The sequence below is a fragment of the Agelaius tricolor genome, unplaced genomic scaffold, assembly GCF_023055355.1.
Source record: "Agelaius tricolor isolate 1412-34295 unplaced genomic scaffold, bAgeTri1.0.p SCAF_55, whole genome shotgun sequence".
NCBI classification, from domain to species: domain Eukaryota; kingdom Metazoa; phylum Chordata; class Aves; order Passeriformes; family Icteridae; genus Agelaius; species Agelaius tricolor.
Window position 1 is genome coordinate 901814 of NW_027269315.1, and position 24717 is coordinate 926530.

The window sequence follows — 24717 nt, forward strand, 5'->3', positions numbered from 1 at the left end:
CCCATCCCATCCCATCCCATCCCATCCCATCCCCATCCCATCCCATCCCCATCCCACTACCCCAGGCTGCTCCAAGCCCTGTCCAGCCTGGCCTTGGGCACTTCCAGGGATGGGAAACCCCCTGTCCCAGTCCCAGCACTCTCATCATAGAACACTTTGGAGCACCCCCAGAAGGGATTTATTTTCCCAAACACAGCTGATCCCACTGGAAGAAGCACCAAGAGCTTTAACTGGCCTGAGGGAACAGCTGGGTCTGTGTCAGGGGAGGCTGGGTTGGATATTGGGAAAAGGTTCTTCCTCCACTGGAACAGCTCCCCAGGGCTGCCAGAGCTCCAGGAGCATTTGCACAGTGCCCAGGCACCAGGGGGGACTGTTGGGATGTCCTGGGCAGGGCCAGGAGTTGGGGATGACCCTGGTGTGTCCCTTCCCCCTTAGGACACTCCGTGATTCAAATTAAACAAGCACAATTTAAATATATTCATCAGAGGGAGTCACAGGGGGAATTTCACTGGAACTGGGAACAAAGCTCAGCCCCTGCTGTGCCCAGAGGAACCAGGAGGCCTCAAGATTTGAGCTCTGCAGGTGCTGGGTGTTAGTTCTGAGTCCAAGTCCTGCCCTGGGCTTGGGACAGAGTTTAATGTGCTCATTTCCCTGCTTTGCTGAGGGGAAACTGAGGCAGCTGTGCTCAGGTGAGACCCCATTGGCACCCAGGGGGGTCCCAGCACAGGGGGAGCATGGATATGTTGGGTGAGTCCAAAGGGGCCATGGAGCTGCTCCAGGGCTGGAGCCAGGCTGGGAGAGCTGGGGGTGCTCACCTGGACAGGAGAAGGGTCCAAAGAGAGCTCAGAGCCCCTGCCAGGGCCCAAAGGGGCTCCAGGAGAGCTGGAGAGGGACAAGGGATGGAGGGACAGGACACAGGGAATGGCTTCCAGAGGGCAGGGATGGATGGGAGATTGGGCAGGAATTGTTCCTTGGGAGGGTGGGGAGGCCCTGGAATGGATTTCCCAGAGCAGCTGTGGGTGTCCCTGGATCCCTGGCAGTGCCCAAGGCCGGGTTGGAGCAGCCTGGGACAGTGGGAGGTGTCCCTGCCCATGGCAGGGGTGGGATGGGATGGGATGTGTCACAGACATCTTTTATGGAAAATCCTTTCCTTAGGATTTTTCCTCCTGAGAAGCTGAGAGGCCTTAAGAACAAAATGCAAACAATGGTTATCTGCTGCTGTGGAATGCAACAGGTGCATCTGGGATTGGCCCATGTGGTTGTTTCTAATTAATGGCCAATCACAGTCAGCTGGCTCGGAGAGAGTCCCAGATGAAGCCTTTGTTATCATTCTTTGCTGTTCTATTCTTAGCCAGCCTTCTGATGAAATCCTTTCTTTTATTGTTTTAGTATAGTGTTAATATAATATATATCATAAAATAATAAATCAAGCCTTCTGAAACATGGAGTCAGATCCTCATCTCTTCCCTCAACCTGAGACCCCTGTGACCACGGTCACGGATGGGATGGGATGGGATGGGATGGGATGGGATGGGATGGGATGGGATGGGCTTGGAGGTCCCTCCTGACCAAAATCATTCCACGATTCCACCACCAGGAACAGCAGGAAACATCCCCAGCCCTGGCCCAGCTCCATCCTTGTATCCCACAGTCCATCCCAGGGAATGACCCTGCTCTCCCATCCCTCCTTGCAGTTCCCACCCATTGTCAGGGAGCTGCTCCCCCCCTCCCAGCCCGCCCAGTTTGGCCCAGTTTGGCCCAGTTTGGCCCAGTTTGGCCCAGTTATCACTCACGTATTGGTAGGGCAGGATGACAGCCAGGACCAGCCCCCCCAGGAACAGCACCATGAGCAGCACGAAGAGAACGCCCTGGTACGAGGTGAAGTCGAACTGCAGAGGGCAGGGAGGGGTTTCTGTTCCAGGGGCTGCACTGGGGGGAGCCCCAGATGCCCCCCTGAGCTGAATCCCAGTCCCTGAGAAAGGATTTCCCTTTCCCTGGAAAACGGCCTCCAACTGCGGCCCTCGCCCTTGCCAATAACACAGTGCCAAGGTAGAAACTGGAAAACTTTGCTGGATTTCTCCAAAACTAAAGATGACAGCAACTAGGACCCTGCAAGTCCTTAGAGCCCTAAAGGCCATCTCTGAGCTGATACCCAGACCCTGGGGAAATTACTTCCTTTTTCCCATGGAAAATGGCCTCAGTTTGCAGCCCTCACACTTGCCAATAATACAGTGCCAAGCGAGAAATTTGTTAACTTTGCTGGATTTCTCCAAAACTAAAGCTGCCAGCAACTAGGACCCTGCAAATCCTTAGAGCCCCAAACACCACCTTTAATCTGATACCCAGACCTTGGGGAAATGGCTTCTTTTTCTCATAGAAAATGGCCTCTGTTTGTGGCCACTCACCCTTGCCAATAATACAATGCCAAGTGAGAAATTTGCAAACTTTTCTGGATTTCTCCAAAATTAACATGCCAGCAGCTAGGACCCTGCAAGGTCTTAGAGCCCCAATTGTCACCTTTCATCTGATCCCAGGATCCTGGGGAAATGACTTCTTTTTCCCATGGAAAATGGCCTCTGTTTGTGCCACTCGTACTTGCCAATCGTGGAGAGCTTTTTGGATAATTGGCTAGCTGAGAAAGGCCACTTCAATGTGATACCGTTGGATAAGGATAGGGGAAACAATCTGGGGATTAAGCAACCGGTGTCTAATCACTGACAAAGGTTATAGTAACTTTTGCTGAAACAGGAAGATGGGAGAGAAAATTGCTTGCCAGAAAATGAAGATAGCCTAGGTAGAGAAGCTATAAGAATGTAAACATAGAAACAAAATAATCATTAGAGCATAGAAGTAAGTGTAGTTGATCTAAGTGTGCTTTAACCAATAATGAGCTCAGCTTTTGCAATATGTATAAGCTTCATTAACACCAATATAAATATGTGTGAGCTTTCAATAAACTTTGGGATTTGCTGTTCACGCATATTGTGTGAGGCATTTCTTCCGCCGTTCACGACAGCCAATAATACGGTGCCAAGCTAGGAATTGGCAATTTTTGCTGGATTTCTCCAAAACTGAGGCTGACAGAACCCAGGACCCTGCAAGGCCTCAGAGCCCCAGACCTTGGTACTTCAGGGACGTGGTTCAGTGCTGGGTTTGACGCTGCTGCAGCCCCCAGGTCCCACTGGGACCCACCCAGGGCTGGTTCTGCCTCTCCCTCCCAGCCCGCACCCCCTGCCCTGAGCCAGCGCCCCCAAATCCCCTCGGGGCCACAGGGAAGGGCTCGGGGCCCGCCAAAGGAATCCCAAACCCACCACACACCAGAGTCCTCCTGTGTCCCACAGCACAACCCTCTGAAACTCCCAGTTTACCACCCTGCAGCCCCTGCCAGCCCCTCTGACATCCCTGGCACATCCCAGCCCTCCAAAAATCCCAGATTATTCCCACACATCAGCGTCTTCCAGTACCACGTGCACCTGTGGCACACCCCAAAATCCCACACAAAAAAAAATCCCATTTTATTCCCATTTATCAGCATCTTCTAGCCCTCACCCCAATCTACAAAAAATCTCATTTTATTCCCATATATCAGCAACTTCTAGCCCCCATTCCAATCCAGAAAAAAATCTCATTCCCTTAAATCAGCATCTTCTAGACCCCACCCCAATCCAGAAAAGAATCTCCTTTAATTCCCATTATCAGCATCTTCTAGCCCCCAATCCACAAAAAAATCTCATTTTATTCCCATATATCACCATCCTCTAGCCCCCATCCCAATCCATTAAAAAATCCCATTTTATTCCCATTTATCAGCATCTTCTAGCCCTCACCCCAATCTATAACAAAATCTCATTTTATTCCCATATATCACCTTCTTCTAGCCCCCAATCCACAAAAAATCAGCATCTTCTAGCCCCCACCCCAATAAAAAAAATCTCATTTTATTTCTATAAATCAGCATCTTCAAGCCCCAAACCCACAAAAAATCTCATTTTATTCCCATATATCACCATCCTCTAGCCCCCATCCCAATTAAAAAAAAATCTCATTTTATTTCTATAAATCAGCATCTTCAAGCCCCCAATCCACAAAAAATCTCATTTTATTCCCAAATATCACCATCCTCTAGCCCCCATCCCAATCCATTAAAAAATCTCATTTTATTCCCATATATCAGCATATTCTAGCCCTCACCCCAACCTACAAAAAAATACCATTTTATTCAAGTGTATCAGCATCTTCTAGCCCCCACTCTAATCCACAAAAAAAACTAATTTAATTCCCATATATCACCATATTCTAGCCCTTACCTCAATCCACAAAAAAATCTCATTTATTATATACATACCAGCATCTTCTAGCCCCCACTCTAATCCACAAAAAAAAATCTCAATTTATTCCCATAAATCACCATCTTTTAGGCCCTAATCCACAAAAAAATCCCATTTTATTCCCATTTATCACCATCTTCAAGCCCCCACCCCAATCTACAAAAATCCCATTTTATTCCCATATAACAGCAACTTCTAGCCCCCATTCCAATCCAGAAAAAAAATCTCCTTTAATTCCCATATATCAGCATCTTTAGTCCCCAATCCACAAAAAAATCTCATTTTATTCCCATTTATCACCATCCTCTAGCCCCCATCCCAATCCAATAAAAAATCTCATTTTATTCCCATATATCAGCAACTTCTAGCCCCCATTCCAATCCAGAAAAAAATCTCATTCCCTTAAATCAGCATCTTCTAGCCCCCACCCAAATCCAGAAAAAAATCTCCTTTAATTCCCATTATCAGCATCTTCTAGCCCCCAATCCACAAAAAAATCTCATTTTATTCCCATATATCACCATCCTCTAGCCCCCATCCCAATCCATTAAAAAATCCCATTTTATTCCCATTTATCAGCATCTTCTAGCCCTCACCCCAATCTATAACAAAATCTCATTTTATTCCCATATATCACCTTCTTCTAGCCCCCAATCCACAAAAAATCAGCATCTTCTAGCCCCCACCCCAATTAAAAAAATCTCATTTTATTTCTATAAATCAGCATCTTCAAGCCCCCAATCCACAAAAAAATCTCATTTTATTCCCAAATATCACCATCCTCTAGCCCCCATCCCAGTTAAAAAAAAATCTCATTTTATTTCTATATATCAGCATCTTCAAGCCCCTAATCCACAAAAATCTCATTTTATTCCCATATATCACCATCCTCTAGCCTCCATCCCAATAAAAAAAAAATCTCATTTTATTTCTATAAATCAGCATCTTCAAGCCCCAAACCCACAAAAAATCTCATTTTATTCCCATATATCACCATCCTCTAGCCTCCATCCCAATAAAAAAAAATCTCATTTTATTTCTATAAATCAGCATCTTCAAGCCCCCAATCCACAAAAATCTCATTTTATTCCCATATATCAGCATATTCTAGCCCTCACCCCAACCTACAAAAAAATACCATTTTATTCAAGTGTATCAGCATCTTCTAGCCCCCACTCTAATCCACAAAAAAAACCTAATTTAATTCCCATATATCACCATCTTCTAGCCCTTACCTCAATCCACAAAAAAATCTCATTTATTATATACATACCAGCATCTTCTAGCCCCCACTCTAATCCACAAAAAAAAATCTCAATTTATTCCCATAAATCACCATCTTTTAGGCCCTAATCCACAAAAAAATCCCATTTTATTCCTATATATCACCATCTTCTAGCCCCCACCCCAATCTACAAAAAATCCCATTTTATTCCCATATAACAGCAACTTCTAGCCCCCATTCCAATCCAGAAAAAAAATCTCCTTTAATTCCCATATATCAGCATCTTTAGTCCCCAATCCACAAAAAAATCTCATTTTATTCCCATATATCAGCATCTTCAAGCCCCCACCCAATCTACAAAAAAATCTCATTTTATTCCCATATATCAGCAACTTCTAGCCCCCATTCCAATCCAGACAAAATCTCATTCCCTTAAATCAGCATCTTCTAGCCCCTACCTCAATCCAGAAACAAATCTCCTTTAATTCCCATATATCAGCATCTTCTAGCCCCCAATCCACAAAAAAATCACATTTTATTCCCATATATCACCATCCTCTAGCCCCCATCCCAATCCATTAAAAAATCTCATTTTATTCCCATTTATCAGCATCTTCTAGCCCTCACCCCAATCTACAAAAAATCTTTTTTTTTCCCACATATCAGCATCTTCTAGCCCCCAATCCACAAAAAAATCTCATTTTATTCCCATTTATCACCATCCTCTAGCCCCACTTCCATCCCAGCCACGTCCCTCCCTCGCACGTGTCCTGATCCCCTCCGACCTCCTCGTGCCATCCCCACATCCCTGGGGCTGCTGCTGTTTCCAGACACCCCCATTCCCCCCTGTCCTGCCCCAGTGTCCCCTTCCCGAGGGATGTCCCCACCTTGCTCTGGAAGCTGAAGATGGTGACAGACAGACAGACCAGGGCCGTGATCCCCAGGCACAGCAGCACCGACTTGGTGTTGTAGTAGCTGCAAAATGACCAGGAAAATCAAATTAGGGTCATTCCCAGGGATGGGAAAGGGGATTCGGACAGGCAGGAGCTGGGCAAGGAATCCTAGGGGCACAAACAGCGCTGGAATTACCAACACTCCACACTAATGTTGGATAAGGAAGGATAGAAAAAAGCTTGGATGGGTTTTCTGTCGCAGACATCTTTTATGGAAAACCCTTTCCTTAGGATTTTTCCTCCTGAGAAGCTGAGAGGCCTCAGGAACACAATGCAAACAATGGTTATCTGCTGCTGTGGAATGCAACAGGTGCATCTGGGATTGGTCCATGTTGGATGTTTCTAATTAATGGCCAATCACAGCCCAGCTGGCTCAGACACAGAGCCCGAGCCACAAGCCTTTGTTATCATTCTTTCCTATTCTATTCTTAGCCAGCCTTCTGATAAAACCTTTTCTTCTATTCTTTTAGTACAGTTTTAGTGTAATATATATCATAAAGTAATAAATCAAACATGGAGTCAGATCCTCGTCTCTTCCCCAATCCAAGGACCCCTGTGAACACCGTCACAGTTTTCCTGCTGTTTTAAAGGATGGAGGGAAGGCAGGAGGGTCCATCTGGGCCTCCCAGAGCAGCTCCAAGTCCATCAATCCCAGTGTCCACGGACAGACAGGGAATGGGGAAGGTCCTGACTGGGAGGTAACAAAACCAGGGTGACAAAAGTCACCACAGCATGAGGGGAAAGCAAAGGAGCAGCCCCGGGCTCCTGCCCAGCCTGGCGTTAGGAAAAGGAGGGGTTGGAGCAGGGACAGGGGGCTGGCTGCAGGCTCAGGAATGGTTTCCAGGCTGGATCAGGATTTTGGCTGCAGTGCCAGGCTCAGCCCTTGGAAAAGCCAGTCCTGCTCTCCCTGGGGATTTGTGTGGAGCCTCTGGAGTTTTCCCCCTGGAGCTGCTGAGGCCAGGGATTTCTTTGTCCCCATCCATCACCCAGCCTGGCTCATGGCCCTCTCTCCAGGCTCCCACACGAGCCAGGAGCAGATTTCAGATTTCCTGGTGCACGTGAGCAGAAGGGAACAGGCTGGGATACAAATTCCTGAAACTGCTGGAACAAATCCCTTGGCTCACTGCAGCCCCACCTGCCTGAGACCTGCCCAGTGAGAAGTGTGGGATCACTGAGTGGTCACCTCCAGCCCCTCCAGGTGCTGCCCCTCCAGGGCTCTCCTGCAGGATTTGGGATGTGGGAATCCCCCAGCGCTGCCTCCCTTGGCACAGGGACAGGCCTTGGGAACCTTTCCTTGGGAAGTTTCCCCAGGGAAGCTCCAGCTTTGTGTGGCTGCTGGGAGCCCCAGGCAGCTCAGGTACCTCAGGAACAGGGAATGCTTTCAGGAAGAGACAGGACACAGGGCAGTGCCCAACCCACCTGGAGAGCATGGCAGTGAGGTAGGCCATGGACAGGGTCTGGGGGAAAACACAGCCTGGTTAGTGCCCCCCTGCCCCGAGCAGGCACCACAGGAAATCCCTCAGTCCCAGAGAAAGCGGCAGGGGAGGCCCAGACTCTCAGGAGAAGGAGCTGGGGCAGCGTTTGGAACCCTCCAGGGACTGATGGGCACAGGAGAGGGCAGAGGGAGGGCAAACAGCACGGGAGGAGTCGCTGCTCCTGCATCCCTCCCTCGCAGGAGCCAGCTCCCATCCCAGCTCCTGTTCCACACTCCAGCTCCCATCCCAGCTCCCGTTCCACACTCCAGTTCCCATCCCAGCTCCAATTCCAGCTCCTGTTCCACACTCCAGTTCCCATCCCAGCTCCAATTCCAGCTCCCATCCCACATCCCAGCTCCCATCCCAGCTCCTGTTCCACACTCCAGCTCCCATCCCAGCTCCCGTTCCACACTCCAGCTCCCATCCCAGCTCCCGTTCCACACTCCAGCTCCCATCCCAGCCCCAATTCCAGCTCCAATTCCAGCTCCCATCCCACATCCCAGCTCCCATCCCAGCTCCCATCCCAGCTCCCATCCCAGCTCCTGTTCCACACTCCAGTTCCCATCCCAGCTCCAATTCCAGCTCCCATCCCAGCTCCTGTTCCACATCCCAGTTCCCATCCCACATCCCAGTTCCCATCCCGGTTCCCATCCCACATCCCAGTTCCCATCTCAGTTCCCATCCCGGTTCCCATCCCACATCCCAGTTCCCATCCCAGTTCTCATCCCGGTTCCCATCCCCGTTCTCCCCCCAGCTCCAATCCCAGTTCCCATCCCAGTTCCCATCCCAGCTCCCATCCCAGTTCCCATCCCACATCCCAGTTCCCATCCCAGCTCCCATCCCAGTTCCCATCCCACATCCCAGTTCCCATCCCGGTTCCCATCTCAGTTCCCATCCCAGTTCCCATCCCAGTTCCCATCCCAGTTCCCATCCCAGTTCCCATTCCGGTTCCCATTCCGGTTCCCATCCCAGTTCTCACCCCGGTTCCCATCCCAGTCCCCATCCCAGTTCTTATCCCAGTTCCCATCCCAGCTCCCATCCCAGCTCCCATCCCAGTTCCCATCCCAGTTCCCATCCCAGTCCCCATCCCAGTTCTTATCCCAGTTCCCATCCCAGCTCCCATCCCAGCTCCCATCCCAGTTCCCATCCCAGTTCCCATCCCAGCTCCCATCCCGGTTCCCATCCCAGTTCCCATCCAACATCCCAGTTCCCATCCCAGCTCCCATCCCAGCTCCCATTCCAGTTCCCATCCCAGTTCCCATCCCAGCTCCCATCCCAGTTCCCATCCCAGTTCCCATCCCACATCCCAGTTCTCATCCCAGCTCCCATCCCAGTTCCCATCCCACATCCCAGTTCTCATCCCAGTTCCCATCCACATCCCAGTTCTCATCCCAGTTCCCATCCCAGTCCCCATCCCAGTTCTTATCCCAGTTCCCATCCCAGCTCCCATCCCAGCTCCCATCCCAGTTCCCATCCCAGTTCTCATCCCAGTTCCCATCCCAGCTCCCATCCCACATCCCAGTTCCCATCCCACATCCCAGTTCCCATCCCGGTTCCCATCCCCGTTCTCCCCCCAGCTCCAATCCCAGTTCCCACCACACTTCACAGATTATTTTTTGTAATTTTTTAACAAACAGAAGCTCCCTTTCTTTCCACCTTTTCCCATCCCAGTGCAACCACAGCTCCTCAGCCCAAGCCCAGGACAAGAAGGGGATGAAATTCCCACTTTTCCCCAGGAATTCCAGCCTTGTCCTGGGAGCCACTCTGGCCCCAGGGCAGATGTTGGCCAGATGTGCCACTCACAAAGATGCTGAGCAGGATCAGGTTCCATGGGAAGTATCTCCTGCAAAGCAAACAGGGTCAGTCAGCCAGGGCTGTGCCAGGGAATCCCTGACCATGAGGGTTATTAGGGACTGTGAGGGTAATTAATGGCCATTAATGACCCAGCTGGGTAATTAATGGCCATGCTGGTAATTAGTGCCCTGTGCACCAGTGTTGGGGCAGTGCAGGGCACAGTCACCCTGCTGGGAGCCCCAGGACAGAGATCCCCAGGACATTCCTGCTCCCCTGGCAGCTGGCAAGAGCATCCTCTGGGATGTTTAATTCCCAGAACCCAGCACGAGCATCCTCTGGAATGTTTCATTCCCAGAATCCAGCAAGAGCATCCTCTGGAATGTTTAATTCCCAGAATCCAGCAAGAGCATCCTCTGGAATGTTTCATTACCAGAACCCAGCAAGAGCATCCTCTGGAATGTTTAATTACCAGAACCCAGCACGAGCATCCTCTGGAATGTTTCATTCCCAGAACCCAGCAAGAGCATCCTCTGGAATGTTTCATTCCCAGAACCCAGCAAGAGCATCCTCTGGAATGTTTAATTCCCAGAACCCAGCAAGAACATCCTCTGGAATGTTTAATTCCCAGAACCCAGCAAGAGCATCCTCTGGAATGTTTAATTCCCCAAACCCAGCAAGAGCATCCTCTGGAATGTTTAATTCCCAGAATCCAGCACGAGCATCCTCTGGAATGTTTCATTCCCAGAACCCAGCAAGAGCATCCTCTGGAATGTTTAATTCCCAGAACCCAGAGCTGCAAATGGGGCGGTGCTGCCACATTTCTCTTCACAGAGAAAAGCAAGGCACAATTCTTCCCAAGGATTTCTGAGATTCACATTCCCTGAACCTCAGAGAAAGGGAAAACACAACTCTTCTCACCTGCTGTGCCTGTGTAGAATGCAACATGGGGATTGTTTACCCAAAGTGAGGATGTTTGGTTTCCTTGGCCTACCAGGGCCAGGTGTGTGTGTGTGACTGTGACAGTCACAAGATTCTGTGCAGGGTGTGCAGAGTGAGTGCTTGGCAGATTCAGTTTAGATGAAATCGATATAGGACAGTATAATAAAGTGATTAATTAGCCTCCTGCTACCCATGGAGTCAGGTGCATCATTCCTCCTTTGTTGGGGCCCTCACAGCATTGCCATAGGGCAGTTCCTGCTGGAAGTCCCAGCTGCAATTGGACTCCTGAGCTGCAGCAACCCCAGGCCTGGAACAGCTGTTTCCAGCATCTGGAACAGCTGGGGCTGCCCCTGGATCCCTGGCAGTGCCCAAGGCCAGGTTGGATGGGACTGGGAGCAGCCTGGGACAGTGGGAGGTGTCCCTGCCATGGCACTGGGTGGGATTTAAGGCCCTTTCCAACCCAAACCATTCCATGATCCCATGGAAACACAGCAGCTGCATCCCTGCCCCACAGCAGGGCTGGAAACCTGAGGAAAACATTCCTGCTGCCTTCCCCAGGCTGTCCCAGACCCCAGAGCATCCCCTCCTCACCTGGGCCCGGAGCAGCAGGCCAGGATCAGGTAGGTGACGAAGAAAACGGCGCTGCAAGGAGAGAGAGAGAGAGAGGGAGAGTTCAGGGGGGAAAAACAGCCTGGGAGGGGGGAGCAGGGGGGAATTCCCTGGGGTGAAATTCCCTGGAAAAGAAGCCTGGGATGGAATTGCCTGGAAAAGCAGCCTGGGATGGAATTGCCTGGAAAAGCAGACAGGCATGGTGGAATTCCCTGGGATGGAATTGCCTGGAAAAGCAGCCTGGGATGGGGATGTTGGAAATGCAAACACCCAGCAGGCTGGATCAGGGTGGTTCCCACCCCTGGTCCCTCTCACTGAGCTCCTTCCTGCCCTCAGGAGCCTCCTCTGCCTGTGCCCGTCCCCAGGGTGGGACAAAACATCCCTGGAGAAGCTGAGGGCAGGATCTGGAGCAGAGCACCCAAATGTGTGAATGACAAACAGGGCAGAACTGGGTTTGTGTTGGCTCTGAGGAAATGTTCCCTCATGGAAAGGGAGGTCGGGCATTGGGAGGGGCTGCCCAGGCAGTGCTGGAATCCCATCCTTGGAAGTGTCCAAAAGCTTTTGGAAGTGGCACTGGGGGACATTCAGATCTGAGCACTGATTGGTTTCACCACAACCTCCCAAAAAACTCACTTATCAACCCAGGACACTTGGTCAGTGGTGAGGGGAGGCTTGGTGGTTGGACTCCATGGGCTCCAGGGGCTTTTCCCACCTTCATTATTCCAGGATTCCTTGGTTCTGGGAGTTTCTCACATGGAGGTGCCAGGCTTTGCCCCTCGTTTCCAAACCCTTTCCAGCCTGGGGGTGTCAAGGCTGGAGGTTCTTAAACCAAGGGCTGGCAAAGTGGCCAGGCTCAGGCAGGGCTGGAAGGGCTGTGCTGGAGAAGGGAGCTGCTCCCATGGTACATCCCTCCAGGAATGGGAATTTTTGAGCTTTCCACTCCTGGAAGTGTGCAAGGCCAGGCTGGACAGGGATTGGAGAGACCTGGGACAGTGGAAAGTGTCCCTGCTCATGGCAGGGGTGGCACTGGGTGGACTTGAGGGTTCCTCCAACCCACCCCATTCCTGGATTCCACTCCTGGAGAGCTTGAGGAAGAGCCCAGGGCAGGGAAGGGCTCAGGGCAGGAGGATCCATTCAGAACAGGGCTCAGGGAAGGGCTCAGGGCAGGAGGATCCATTCAGAACAGGGCTCAGGGCCAAGCCCAGGGCAGGAGGATCCATTCAGAACAGGGCCCAGGGCAGGAGGATCCATTCAGAACAGGGCTCAGGGACAAGCCCAGGCCAGGAGGATCCATTCAGAACAGGGCTCAGGGCAGGAGGATCCATTCAGAACAGAGCTCAGGGAAGGGCTCAGGGCAGGAGGATCCATTCAGAACAGGGCTCAGGGCAGGAGGATCCATTCAGAACAGGGCTCAGGGCCAAGCCCAGGCCAGGAGGATCCATTCAGAACAGGGCCCAGGGCAGGAGGATCCATTCAGAACAGGGCTCAGGAACAAGCCCAGGCCAGGAGGATCCATTCAGAACAGGGCCCAGGCCAGGAGGATCCATTCAGAACAGGGCTCAGGGCAGGAGGATCCATTCAGAACAGGGCTCAGGAACAAGCCCAGGCCAGGAGGATCCATTCAGAACAGGGCTCAGGAACAAGCCCAGGCCAGGAGGATCCATTCAGAACAGGGCTCAGGGACAAGCCCAGGGCAGGAGGATCCATTCAGAACAGGGCTCAGGGACAAGCCCAGGCCAGGAGGATCCATTCAGAACAGGGCCCAGGGCAGGAGGATCCATTCAGAACAGGGCTCAGGGACAAGCCCAGGCCAGGAGGATCCTCCTGGCTCGCAGGAGCCCAAGGTGCAGTGGCTGCCCAGCCCCACCCAGGTCCTGGCAGGTTTTAGGTTTTACCTCCCAGCATTTGAGCCTGTGCAAGCCCAGCAGCCCCAGAGCTGCAGGAGGCTCTCCTGCCCACAGCTGGGTGTTTTTCCAGGCTCTGGGAGCTGCTCCCCCCAGGGCAGCAGTGCCGGGCGTGCCGATGGCTCCCGATAGCCACTGACCCTCGGCCAGGGCAGGGAGGTGATGGCAGAGCCCAGGGCCACGAGGGCACAGAGATAAACCCAGGCCCAGCTCTCCCACTGGGAAACCAGGAAAGCCCAGTGGGAGCAGCCTGGACACGGCTGAGCAGCTGGGAAGAGACTGTGGGGAGCACAGAGCCAGCAGGGCCCTCCATCCCCTGTCTGCTCTGGGTTTATTCCACTGAAGGGCCATCCCAGCGGTGGGAAACATCCTGGGGCTCCCAGGTTTTATTACAGAGGTCTCTGGTTGGGAAGGAGACCCAGGCACAGAGCAGGAAAAACATTTGGAGACGCTGGAATGAAGGGAAGGGCTTGGCTCACTGAGCAGTGAAAAAACAGACAAAATTAAAGGCATGGAATGGCCTGGGTGGGAAGGGAGCTTAAAATCCACCCCATCCCATCCCATCCCATCCCATCCCATCCCATCCCATCCCATCCCATCCCATCCCTGCCATGGCAGGGACACCTCCCACTGTCCCAGGTTCCTCAAAGCCCTGTCCAACCTGGCCTTGGGCACTGCCAGGGATCCAGGGGCTGCCTCAGCTGCTCTGGGAAATCCATTCCAGGGCCTCCCCACCCTCCCAGGGAACAATTCCTGCCCAATGTCCCATCCATCCCTGCCCTCTGGAAGCCATTCCCGTGTCCTGTCCCTCCATCCTTGTCCCCAGCCCCTCTCCAGCTCTCCTGGAGCCCCTTTGGGCCCTGGCAGGGGCTCTGAGCTCTCCCTGCAGTGAGGTGAGCACCCCCAGCTCTCCCAGCCTGGCTCCAGAGGGGCTCCAGCCCTGGGGCAGCTCCGGGGCCCCCTCTGGGCTCTCTCCTCATCCTCCCTGTGGGAGCCCAGGGCTGGGGCAGCTCTGCAGGTGGGGTCTGACCTGGGCACAGGGGGACAATGACCAGGGGGGAAACTCCTCCAGGACAGAACCCCCCCAGCTGTCCCAGGGTGTTCCAGCTGGGAAACAGGAGGGAATAAACCCCATCTGGGCCGGGAGCTGGAGAGGTGACCCCAGAGGCCAAGGCGGGGACCTGAGCAGGGCTGAGCCTCCTCCCCCTGTCCCCTGGGAGGTGACAGTGCCTCTCCAAGCCCAGCTGCCCCCTGGAGCACCTCTGGTTCCCTCCTGGTGCCCCAGAGCTCCCATGGCTGCTGTTTGCGGGGTTCTCCCAGGTTACATAAGCCGGTGTCTCATCTGCTGATTTGGGTGTGAACTGATTAAAGCTGAGTTCACCTCACACTGAATGAGCAGCACTGACCCCGCCAGCAGCCTGGAAACCACGGAGCCAGGAGATGCCAGCACCTGGGAGCTCCATTCTGGGCTGGCTGGAGGAACCAAGGAACAGAATCCCAACTTTGGGGCTCTGGGATGGAGCCCCAGGAGTGACAGCCCCACCCAGACATGGCCAGGAACATCCCAACACCTCCAAATCCACCCCACTGGATATTATGTAATGGAAACCATGACAACCACCTGGCTTCCAAGGGGAAACCCCAAAGTTCAGCCTCCACGGTGCCCTGAACATCCTTCCAGGTGTCAGACATGGGGCTCTGCAGTGTTTTCCTGAATGCTCTGCAAGGAGGCTTCCCAGGGGCCCTTCCCAAAATCAACCCTCTAAGGTACCCTGGACATCCCTCCAGGTCTCATTAGGAGTTTCTGTTTCCCTGGAAACTCCCCAGTTCTCTCTGGCTTTCTGCAGGAAATACTCAGGGATTTATTTCGACCCTGGTTTCTCGAGCCATTTTTGGGGAGGTGTTTGGGGTCTCTTGCTCATTCAGGTGAGATTTTCCACCTGCTCACCTCAGGCTCACCCATGGATTGGTGCCCAGAGCAGCTGGGGCTGCCCCTGGGTCCCTGGCAGTGCCCAAGGCCAGGCTGGACAGTGGGGCTGGGAGCAGCTGGGATGGAGTGAGGGGTCCCTGCCCAGCCTGGGATGGTGGGAGGGGTCCCTGCCACAGCAGGGGTGGCACTGGATGGGCTTTGAGGTCCCTCCCAACCCAACCCAACCCAACCCAACCCATTCCATGACCTTCCCCAATTGCCCCTGGACACTTTAGAGTGATGCTTCACATGCAGGACAGTGTTTGGGAAGTGTTGCAGGCTCTTCCCACATGCCCACATCCCCACCCAGGCTGTCTGGAGCACACAAGGCCGCAGGAAAAGCCAGGGATACTCACTAGGAAGCCCAGTACCAGGCAGAGTGGGTCTGGATGTAGCCCTTGACTGGTTCACTGCAAGACAAGGAAAGATCCTGAGCAGGATGAACCCAGTCCCTCCGAGCTCCCTGCTCAATGAACCCAGGAACAGCCCGAGCAGGGGATTCGAAACCCGGCCCTGGGCGAATCCTCTCGGCAGCCTGAGCCTGTGGAGAGGAATTCCAGCTGCCAGGTGGGAAGGGAGGCGCTGCTCCCCCAGCTCCACACCGCAGCTGGCTGGGAATGGCTCCCACAGGGGATTAGGGAGCCCAAATCCTCAGGCTGGCACTGATCCATTATTTATTCTGGAGGCAACATGAGCCACACACACCCAGAGCGCTCGGTCATCCGAGCTGGAGAGGGGGATGAGCAGGGCAGGGAAGGCAGCTCCCGGAGCTGGGATCTGGTAACTCCCACAGGGAAAACCCAGCAGCCACTGCCAAGGGCAGCGGCCATGGGATCATCCAGCATGGGGGATCCAAACCTGAGCGTGGGTGGGAATGGGGGCAAAAAGGACTGAGGGACCTCTGAGTGTTCCCTCAGCTCTGCTTTTCTCTTGGAACACTCAGAAAGAATCCAGGTGTGACACAAGCCCCAGGAACCTGCCCAGAACCCACTCCCAGGTGGCCCAGGACACACCCAGCACCCACCAGAAGGTGAAGAAAGCCACGATGACAACGGTGACCAGGAGCTGGACCATCAGGATGGCGTAAACCTGCAGGGAGAGGTGGTGATCCATGGATCCCAGAATCCAGCAGAGCCAGGCCCTCCAGGGGCCGGGGGTCCAGCTCTGCCAGCCCCGAGGGTGAGGGCTGTGTCCCAGCCTCACCTTCCTGATGAACACCCTGCGCACGTTGCGGTCGTCCCAGCTGAAGGTGGTGAGCAGCTCCGTGTCCCCCGGGTACCCCGCGCTGCCGTAGCTGGGGCTGGTGCCTGCAGAGAGGCCAAAGGAGCAGCTGCCACCCAAACCCCCCCAGCTGTGGGACCTGAGCCCAGGGAGCCATCACAGCTCAGTCTGGTGCCCCAAATCCCCAGAGGTTCCTTGTGATCAAATCCCAAACCCCCCCAGCCTTGGGACCTGAGCCCAGGGAGCCATCACAGCTCAGTCTGGTGCCCCAAATCCCCAGAGGTTCCTTGTGATCAAATCCCAAATCCACCCCAGCCTTGGGACCTGAGCCCAGGGAGCCATCACAGCTCAGTCTGGTGCCCCAAATCCCCAGAGGTTCCTTGTGGTCAAATCCCAAATCCACCCCAGCCTTGGGACCTGAGCCCAGGGAGCCATCACGGCTCAGTCTGGTGCCCCAAATCCCCAGAGGTTCCTTGTGCCATTCACATTCTCTGAAAAAATCCCTTCGCCCATGATTGTTCTCCTGGGAAGCTGAGGAGCTTCAGAGAAAAGGAAAACAATTTTATCTCATTTGCTTCTCCTGTGTTTTGCTCATGTGCAATGTCTTTGGAGATTGTTTACCCACAGGTGATTGTTTCAGTGGTTTAATGTGAATTGTTTTGACTCTTTGGCCAATCAGGGCCAAGCTGTGTCAGGGCTCTGGAAAGAGTCACGAGTTTTCATTATAATCTTTTTAGCATTTATTAAGTATCCTTTCTGTATTCTTTAGCATAGTTATATTATATAGTGTATTAAATAGATCTATATATTATAAGTCTAGTATTCTTTAATATAATATATTAAAAAATATTAATATAAGAATAATAATATTAAAGAACATTAAATACATTATTCTTTAGTATATATTATATTAAAGTATAGTATTCTTTAATATAATATATTAAAGAATATTAATATTAAAGAATGTTAAAGATATTATTCTTTAGTATATTACATATTATATTAAAGTATAGTATTCTTTAATATACTATAGTATAATAAAGTAATAAATTAGCCTTCTGAGAACATGGAGTCAGATTCATCATTCCTGCCTTTGTTGGGACATTTCCCAGCAAACACAAAAGTTCCTCTGCTCCCTTCCCACTCCTGCTGCTCCTTGGGACCATCCCTGGGAGCAGAGGGGGAACATTCCCACAAACCATCCCAACACCAGGCTGAGTCCTTGTCTGAGCAAACACCAAACCTTCCACAGCAATGGGAGGGCTGGGATCATCCCTTGCTCTCCTTTCACTGGATGCTAAAGCACCCCCAGAGCAGCTGTGCTCAGCATTCCCAGGGGAGCAGCTGTGACTCAGCATTCCCAGGGAGCAGGAGGAGTCTCTCGCTGCTCTCCTGAGCTGTGTTTGCATCCTGGCTTTGTCAACAACGTCCCTGCTCTGAGAGCAGCTCCTGGCAGCTCCCTGAGCTCCATCCCTCAGCCCCATTTCCATGCAGGCACTCAGGAAACAGTTAAGCACCGAGCCTGAAAAGGGAGGAAACAGCTCCAATGCTACCAGTGAGAAAAACCTTCCCCCAAACTCTCAAATCCCCACACAAGTCACCTCTGCTGGGCCAAAACTGGAACAGAAGCTCCCATTGCTGGTTTTCCTTTCCCCATCCCTGGCAGTGTCCCAGGCCAGGCTGGACAGGGCTTGGAGCAGCCTGGGACAGTGGGAGGTGTCCCTGCCATGGCAGGGGTGGCCCTGGATGTGCTTAAAGGTCCCATCCCACCCAAACCATTCCATGACTCCATGACTATTCTGTGCCCTCTGTGCTCCTCTCCTGTGTCACTGAAGTCTCCCCTGCTGGGTTTCACAGAAGGATTTTTGTGTGATTTTCCTGCTTTACATTCCTGTCCCTGCCTGGTCCACAGACACCTCCCCTCCTCCTAAAGCTTCTGAGCTCAGGGATACCAAAATCCTTCAGGAGATGGAGCAAAGACCCTCTCAATCTCAGAGCAGACTCTGAGAGAGCCAAATTTAAGGTCCTGATCCTGATTTTCTTCTGGTTTTTGGTTTAGGTTGCTCATTCAAAATGCAGGACTCTCACTTAGGTGCTCCCATCAGCAAATAAGTCCCTGGTGCTGTTCTGTTGTCAGTAAATCCCTTGGTCCTTCCTTCCTGCCCCAGTGGAGCTGAACCTGCTGCGTGTTCTCCTGGATCCCGCATCAACCCCAGAGTACCTGGGCAGGGAGAATTCCTGGGAATTCGAGGCCTCCTGCACCAAAGCAATCCCAGCCCCTAAACACCAAATTGGCCCCTAAACACCCAACTGGCCCCTAAACACCAAATTGTTCTCTAAAACCAAATTGGCCCCTAAACACCCAATTGGCCCCTAAACCCCCAGCTGGCCCCTAAACCCCCAGCTGGCACCTCAGTGCCCTGAGGAACTGAAGGGTTTTACCCCCCTCCCTCCCTCCCTGCCAGCATCCAGAAGGTTCCATCCTCCTCCCTCCTGGTGTCCCCCCATCTGTCCCCCCGTCCAAGGCCACAGCAGGACGGTGTGTCCTGAGTTCATGGTCACAGAAACAGCCCCAAACCCACATCCCTTCTCTCCAGGTGCTCCCAGTCAGGTGTGAGACATCCCATAGAGTGGGTTTGGCTTCCCACCTGGAGACCCCAAACACCCCATCCCACCCCTAAACCCCAATACCCCATCCCACCCCTAAACCCCAAATACCCCATCCCACCCCCTAAACCCCAATACCCCATCCCACCCCTAAAGCCCAAATACCCCATCCCACTCCATAAACCCCAAATACCCCATCCCACCCCTAAACCTCAAAATACCTCATCCCACCCCCTAAACCCCAAATACCCCATCCCACTCCATAAACCCCAAATACCCCATCCCACTCCATAAACCCCAATACCCCATCCCATTCCCTAAACCCCAAATACCCCATCCCACCCCCTAAACCCCAATACCCCATCCCACCCCTAAACCCCAAATACCCCATCCCACTCCATAAACCCCAAATACACCATCCCACCCCCTAAACCCCAAATACTGCATCCCACTCCCTAAACCCCAAATATCCCATCCCACCCCCTAAACCCCAATACCCCATCCCACTCCCTAAACCCCAAATATCCCATCCCACCCCTAAACCCCAAATACTCCATCCCAATCCATAAACCCCAAATACCCCATCCCACCCCATTTAGGCCTCACCCCCCCTAATTCATTGCAACAGCAGAAAAATCCAGATGATGCCCAGAGGCACCTGGGGGATTTATCCTGTTCCTCAGGGCAAAGGCTGAGGAACCATCAGAATGTGCAGCACAGACACAGCAGGGGAGGTTTTCACTCCTTCCCCTTCCCCAAGCATCCCATCCCTGCAGCTGGACAGAACAGGCAGCAAAGGATGGAGCAGGCCAAGAGCTCAGGAGTCCCTAAATCCCATAATCCCAGTGTTTTCTCTGGCTGGAACTGTGCTGAGTGAGCACTTGGCCACCCCCAGGGTCACCTCCCAGGCTCCATCCCCAGTTCCAAGCCTGCAGCCATTCCCTGGGCACAGCCAGGGCTCTGTCCTTTGCTACAGCCCAGCAGCAGCTCCAGGGAGCTTCTGGGTGTTGGAAAAATTGCTGGTTTGCCCAGGAATGGCCACGAGGATGCTGGAACAATCCAGCCTTTGGCCCCAGCCGCGTCCCAGCCTCCCTGGCTCTGCCAGCAGCTGCCAACAGCCACACTGGGGGCTGTGACACCACTTGTGACACCAATTGTGCCACCTCAGCTGCTCTGAGAGCTGGGGCTGAGCAGGAGCTGCAGGAGGGGGTGGGGGGATCCCTGCAGCTGATCCAGGACTTTTCTCCAGCCCCAGGAGCTGGGATCTCCCAGGGCAGCGAGCTGGCAATGGGGATTTCTCCCACTGGGAAGGAGTTTACTCCCTCCTGAGGTCTCTGGGATGGCTGCAATGGCTTTCATTCACAGATATGGACTTTTATCTGCAGATGGAGAGTTTTATGTGTAGATGGAGATTTTACACATAGATGGAGACTCTGCTGTGCAGACAGAGGCTCACAGCTCATGGCTGCAGCTCTGCCCTGGGCCAAACTGAGCAACACATCCCTGGTCCCCATCTCATCCCTGCTGCTCCTCTTATCCTGGTTCCCTTCTCATCCCTGCTCCTCCTCTCATCCCTGCTGCTCCTCTTATCCTGGTCCCCTCTCTCATCCCTGCTGCTCCTCTTATCCTGGTCCCCTCTCTTCTCCCTGCTCCTCTTATCCTGCTCCCCCTCTTCTCCCTGCTCCTGCTGTCATCCCTGCTCCCCCTCTTATCCTGGTTCCCCCTCTCCTCTCCATGCTGGGGGATCTCTGCCCCTGTCCCAGGGCTCACCCAGCCCATCCATGGAAGGACTTACTGGGATCCACGTACGCCCAGCTGGGGTGGAGCGGGGCCGCGGGCGGGGCAGGAAAAGCCCCAGCTTTGATCCCTTCGCCCGCCGTGGCCTCCTCGTAGGACGGGGGAGCCGGGGGGGCTGTGGCATTGTCCTTCTTGTCCCCCTGCCCCTCAGAGCTGGGGGGTTTGCTGTTCACAGAGAGCTGCACAGACAGGGGCAAAGAGAGAGAGAGAGATGAGTAAAAGCATCGCAGAAACCGCCCTGGATGAGAAACTGGCACGGATGGGCTGTGGAAAAGGGGTCAGGAACTGGGAGCCCCAGGAACTGGGAGAGATGGGAACTGGGAGAGATGGGCACTGGGAGCCATGGGAAATGGGAGCCCCGGGAACTGGGAGCCCCAAAACTGGGGGAGATGGGAACTGGGAGCCATGGGAAATGGGAGCCCCGGGAACTGGGAGCCCCGGGAACTGAGAGCCCCAGGAACTGGGAGAGATGGGAACTGGGAGCCATGGGAACTGGGAGCCAAAGGAACTGGGAGCCCCAGGAACTGGGAGAGATGGGAACTGGGAGCCATGGGAACTGGGAGAGATGGGAACTGGGAGAGATGGGAACTGGGAGCCATGGGAACTGGGAGCCCCGGGAACTGGGAGCCCCAGGAACTGGGAGAGATGGGAACTGGGAGCCATGGGCACTGGGAGAGATGGGAACTGGGAGAGATGGGAACTGGGAGCCATGGGAACTGGGAGCCAAAGGAACTGGGAGCCCCAGGAACTGGGAGAGATGGGCACTGGGAGCCATGGGAACTGGGAGCCCCGGGAACTGGGAGAGATGGGAACTGGGAGCCATGGGCACTGGGAGCTCCAGGAACTGGGAGCCATGGGAACTGGGAGAGATGGGAACTGGGAGCCAAAGGAACTGGGAGAGATGGGAACTGGGAGCCACGGGAACTGGGAGCCAGAGGAACTGGGAGCCATGGGAACTGGGAGAGATGGGAACTGGGAGCCATGGGAACTGGAAGAGATGGGAACTGGGAGCCAAAGGAACTGGGAGCCATGGGAACTGGGAGCCACGGGAACTGGGAGCCATGGGAACTGGGAGCCCCCCAGCCATTCCTGGGGGCTGGGCACAGGCCCATCCCTGCAGCCCGGGAAGGGCACCCATGGCTGAGGGGCGATGGGAAAGCCCCGGAGGTGCTCGTTGGGATGAGAAGTTCCAGGCAGGGAGGTCTGAGGGGAGACCCAGAGCCCCCGCAGTGCCTTGGGCTCAACGTGACACCAAAAACATCCAAGGAATTCTCTGCTTCTCATCAAACTTCCTACATTGCTCCTTCAAAAGAGCTTTCAGATCCTGGGCGGAAAATCCTGAACTCTTCATTCCCATTTACCTCATTTGGGCTCAGCTGCTCCCAGGAATGCTCTGGTTTGGCCCTCCAGAATTTTCTCCCCTGTGCCCGTGTGGAGGCTCAGCTCTGCTGCTTCCCAGCATTCCAAGGACCCGGGGCTGCAGCAAGGAGCCAACCTGGGGCCACCTGAGCACTCTCCTCTCCTTGGGAACATGATCCCTTTAACCTCCCAGCTGGGCTGGGGTAGATGAACTGCCAGGATAACTCTGCTGCCCTCGGAGGAGCCAGCTCAGCCCAGGAGCAGCAGCTCCACAGCTCGGGGGGGCTGCAGAGGCAATGAACCCCAAAACAGGGGGGCTTGAACAGAGCAGAGCGAGGAGAGCTCCAGCTGAAGGGGCCACGGGCCCTGAAAACACAGCAGGGCCAGGCTGGGATGAGTCCCACGGGCAGATCCAGCTGTGCCACCTCCCCTGGCAGCCCCAGGGTCTGTCCTTCCCTGTCCTTCCCTGTCCTTCCCTGTCCTTCCCTGTCCTTCCCTGTCCCTTGGGTTTAGGGGCCGAGATCCTGCGAGCCCCCTCCCCACCCCCCCGAATATCCAAGGAGATCCAGAGGGATGGAGCTGCATCCAGAGCGTTGCCATGGCGATGGTGCATGAGCTGGCAGAGGATCCACAACCCCCCCCCCTCCTCGGTCTGAGAGCACTGGAGAGCCCCAAAATCCCCCAAACCCCCAAAATCCTGAGCCCCCGGGCCGGGCAGGAGGTGCTGCCAGATGGGGACAGGGGTGGGACAGCACAAACAGCTCACGGAGCCCCCCCACACCCGGGATTTGGAGGCACAGGGGCTAAAACGGCCACAGGTCCGGTCCAACGGGGTTTGAGCTGTGCATCCATCACCCCTAAACCAGCCCGATCCCCAAACCAACCCCAAACCAGCCTCCAATCCCCAAACCATCCCTAAACCGGCCCCCAACGCCCAAACCAGCCCCCAGCCCCTTCCGCCCCCATGGCAGGCACCGTGCACGGGTGCCCCGCTCCCCTTGCCCCCATCACTGTTCCTAAATCCCTCGGTGCTCCTAAACCCCTTCCCTGCGCCGCTCTCTCCGCTCCGAAGGCGCCGTTACGCAACAGGGACGGGCTCGCCCTGCCCGGCCCGGCCTCGCTCGTACCTTCCCCTGGGTCATGGCTGCTGCCGGCCCCGGGCACGGATCGGGATGGATCTGGGGGCCCTTCCAGCCCTTCTCCCGCGGGTGTGGGGCTGCACGCGGCCGCCGCAGCCCCCGCAGCGCTGCCCTCGCTGCCAGCAGCGTCCCCGAGCAGCGGGCAATGCAGGCAGGGAGGGAGGGAGGCAGGGAGGGAGGGATGTACCACTGCCAGCCCGCCGAGCAGGGGAGCCGCGAGGGGAGACAGGGACGGGCATGGGAGAGGGACGGGAGAGGGATGGGAGAGGGATGGGAGAGGGGTGGGATGGGAGAGGGATGGGAAAGGGATGGGAGAGGGATGGGAAAGGGATGGGATGGGAGAGGGATGGGAGAGGGATGGGATGGGAGAGGGACGGGAGAGGGATGGGAGAGGGATGGGATGGGAGAGGGATGGGAGAGGGATGGGAGAGGGATGGGAAAGGGATGGGATGGGAGAGGGATGGGAGAGGGATGGGATGGGAGAGGGACGGGAGAGGGATGGGAGAGGGATGGGATGGGAGAGGGACGGGAGAGGGATGGGAAAGGGATGGGAGAGGGTCGGGATGGGAGAGGGATGGGAGAGGGATGGGAGAGGGATGGGATGGGAGAGGGATGGGAGAGGGATGGGAAAGGGATGGGAGAGGGTCGGGATGGGAGAGGGATGGGAGAGGGATGGGAGAGGGATGGGAAAGGGATGGGATGGGAGAGGGACGGGAGAGGGATGGGAGAGGGATGGGAGAGGGATGGGAGAGGGATGGGAGAGGGATGGGAGAGGGATGGGATGGGAGAGGGATGGGAGAGGGATGGGATGGGAGAGGGATGGGAGAGGGATGGGAGAGGGATGGGAGAGGGTCGGGATGGGAGAGGGATGGGAAAGGGATGGGATGGGAGAGGGATGGGAGAGGGTCAGGATGGAGAGAGGGTCGGGATGGGGGGGATGCAGGGATGGGCGTAGGGATGGAGAGGATACAGAGTTGGAGTGATGAGGAGGATGCAGGGATGGGATGGGGAAGATGCAGGGTTAGGGAGGATGCAGGAATGCAGAGCCTGGGAGAATGGGATGGGGAGCATGCAGGGATGGGATGGGATGGGATGGGATGGGATGGGATGGGATGGGATGGGATGGGATGGGATGGGATGGGATGGGATGGGATGGGATGCAGGGATGGATGGGGAGGATAAAGGGATGGATTAGGGAGGATGCAGGGTTAGGGAGGATGCAGGGATGCAGAGCCTGGGAGGATAAAGGGATGGGGAGGATGCAGGGATGGATGGGGAGAATGGACAGACACAGCACCCAGGAGGGTGAAGGGTTGGGGTCAGGAATGGGGAGGGTGCAGGGATGAGGAGGATGTGGGGATTGGGATAATCCAGGGTTAGGGAGGATGTGGGGATTCA

At 54.5% G+C, this 24717-nt stretch overlaps 1 protein-coding gene across 1 annotated transcript in view; it reads right to left on the reverse strand.

Moving 5' to 3' along the window:
* FAIM2 (Fas apoptotic inhibitory molecule 2) overlaps positions 1-23645 on the reverse strand; it is a 28506-nt gene extending 4861 nt beyond the window's left edge. The window contains exons 1-10 of the mRNA XM_071456003.1: positions 23308-23645; positions 20820-21000; positions 16400-16503; positions 16221-16285; positions 15553-15606; positions 11306-11356; positions 9785-9824; positions 7926-7963; positions 6441-6528; positions 1794-1889 (exon numbers count right to left, since the gene is read on the reverse strand). Of these exons, the coding sequence (XP_071312104.1) occupies positions 1794-1889; positions 6441-6528; positions 7926-7963; positions 9785-9824; positions 11306-11356; positions 15553-15606; positions 16221-16285; positions 16400-16503; positions 20820-21000; positions 23308-23322 (732 nt within the window). The 5' untranslated portion in view covers positions 23323-23645. The remainder of the gene's footprint in view (positions 1-1793; positions 1890-6440; positions 6529-7925; positions 7964-9784; positions 9825-11305; positions 11357-15552; positions 15607-16220; positions 16286-16399; positions 16504-20819; positions 21001-23307) is intronic.
* Between the last annotated feature and the right edge of the window lie 1072 nt (positions 23646-24717).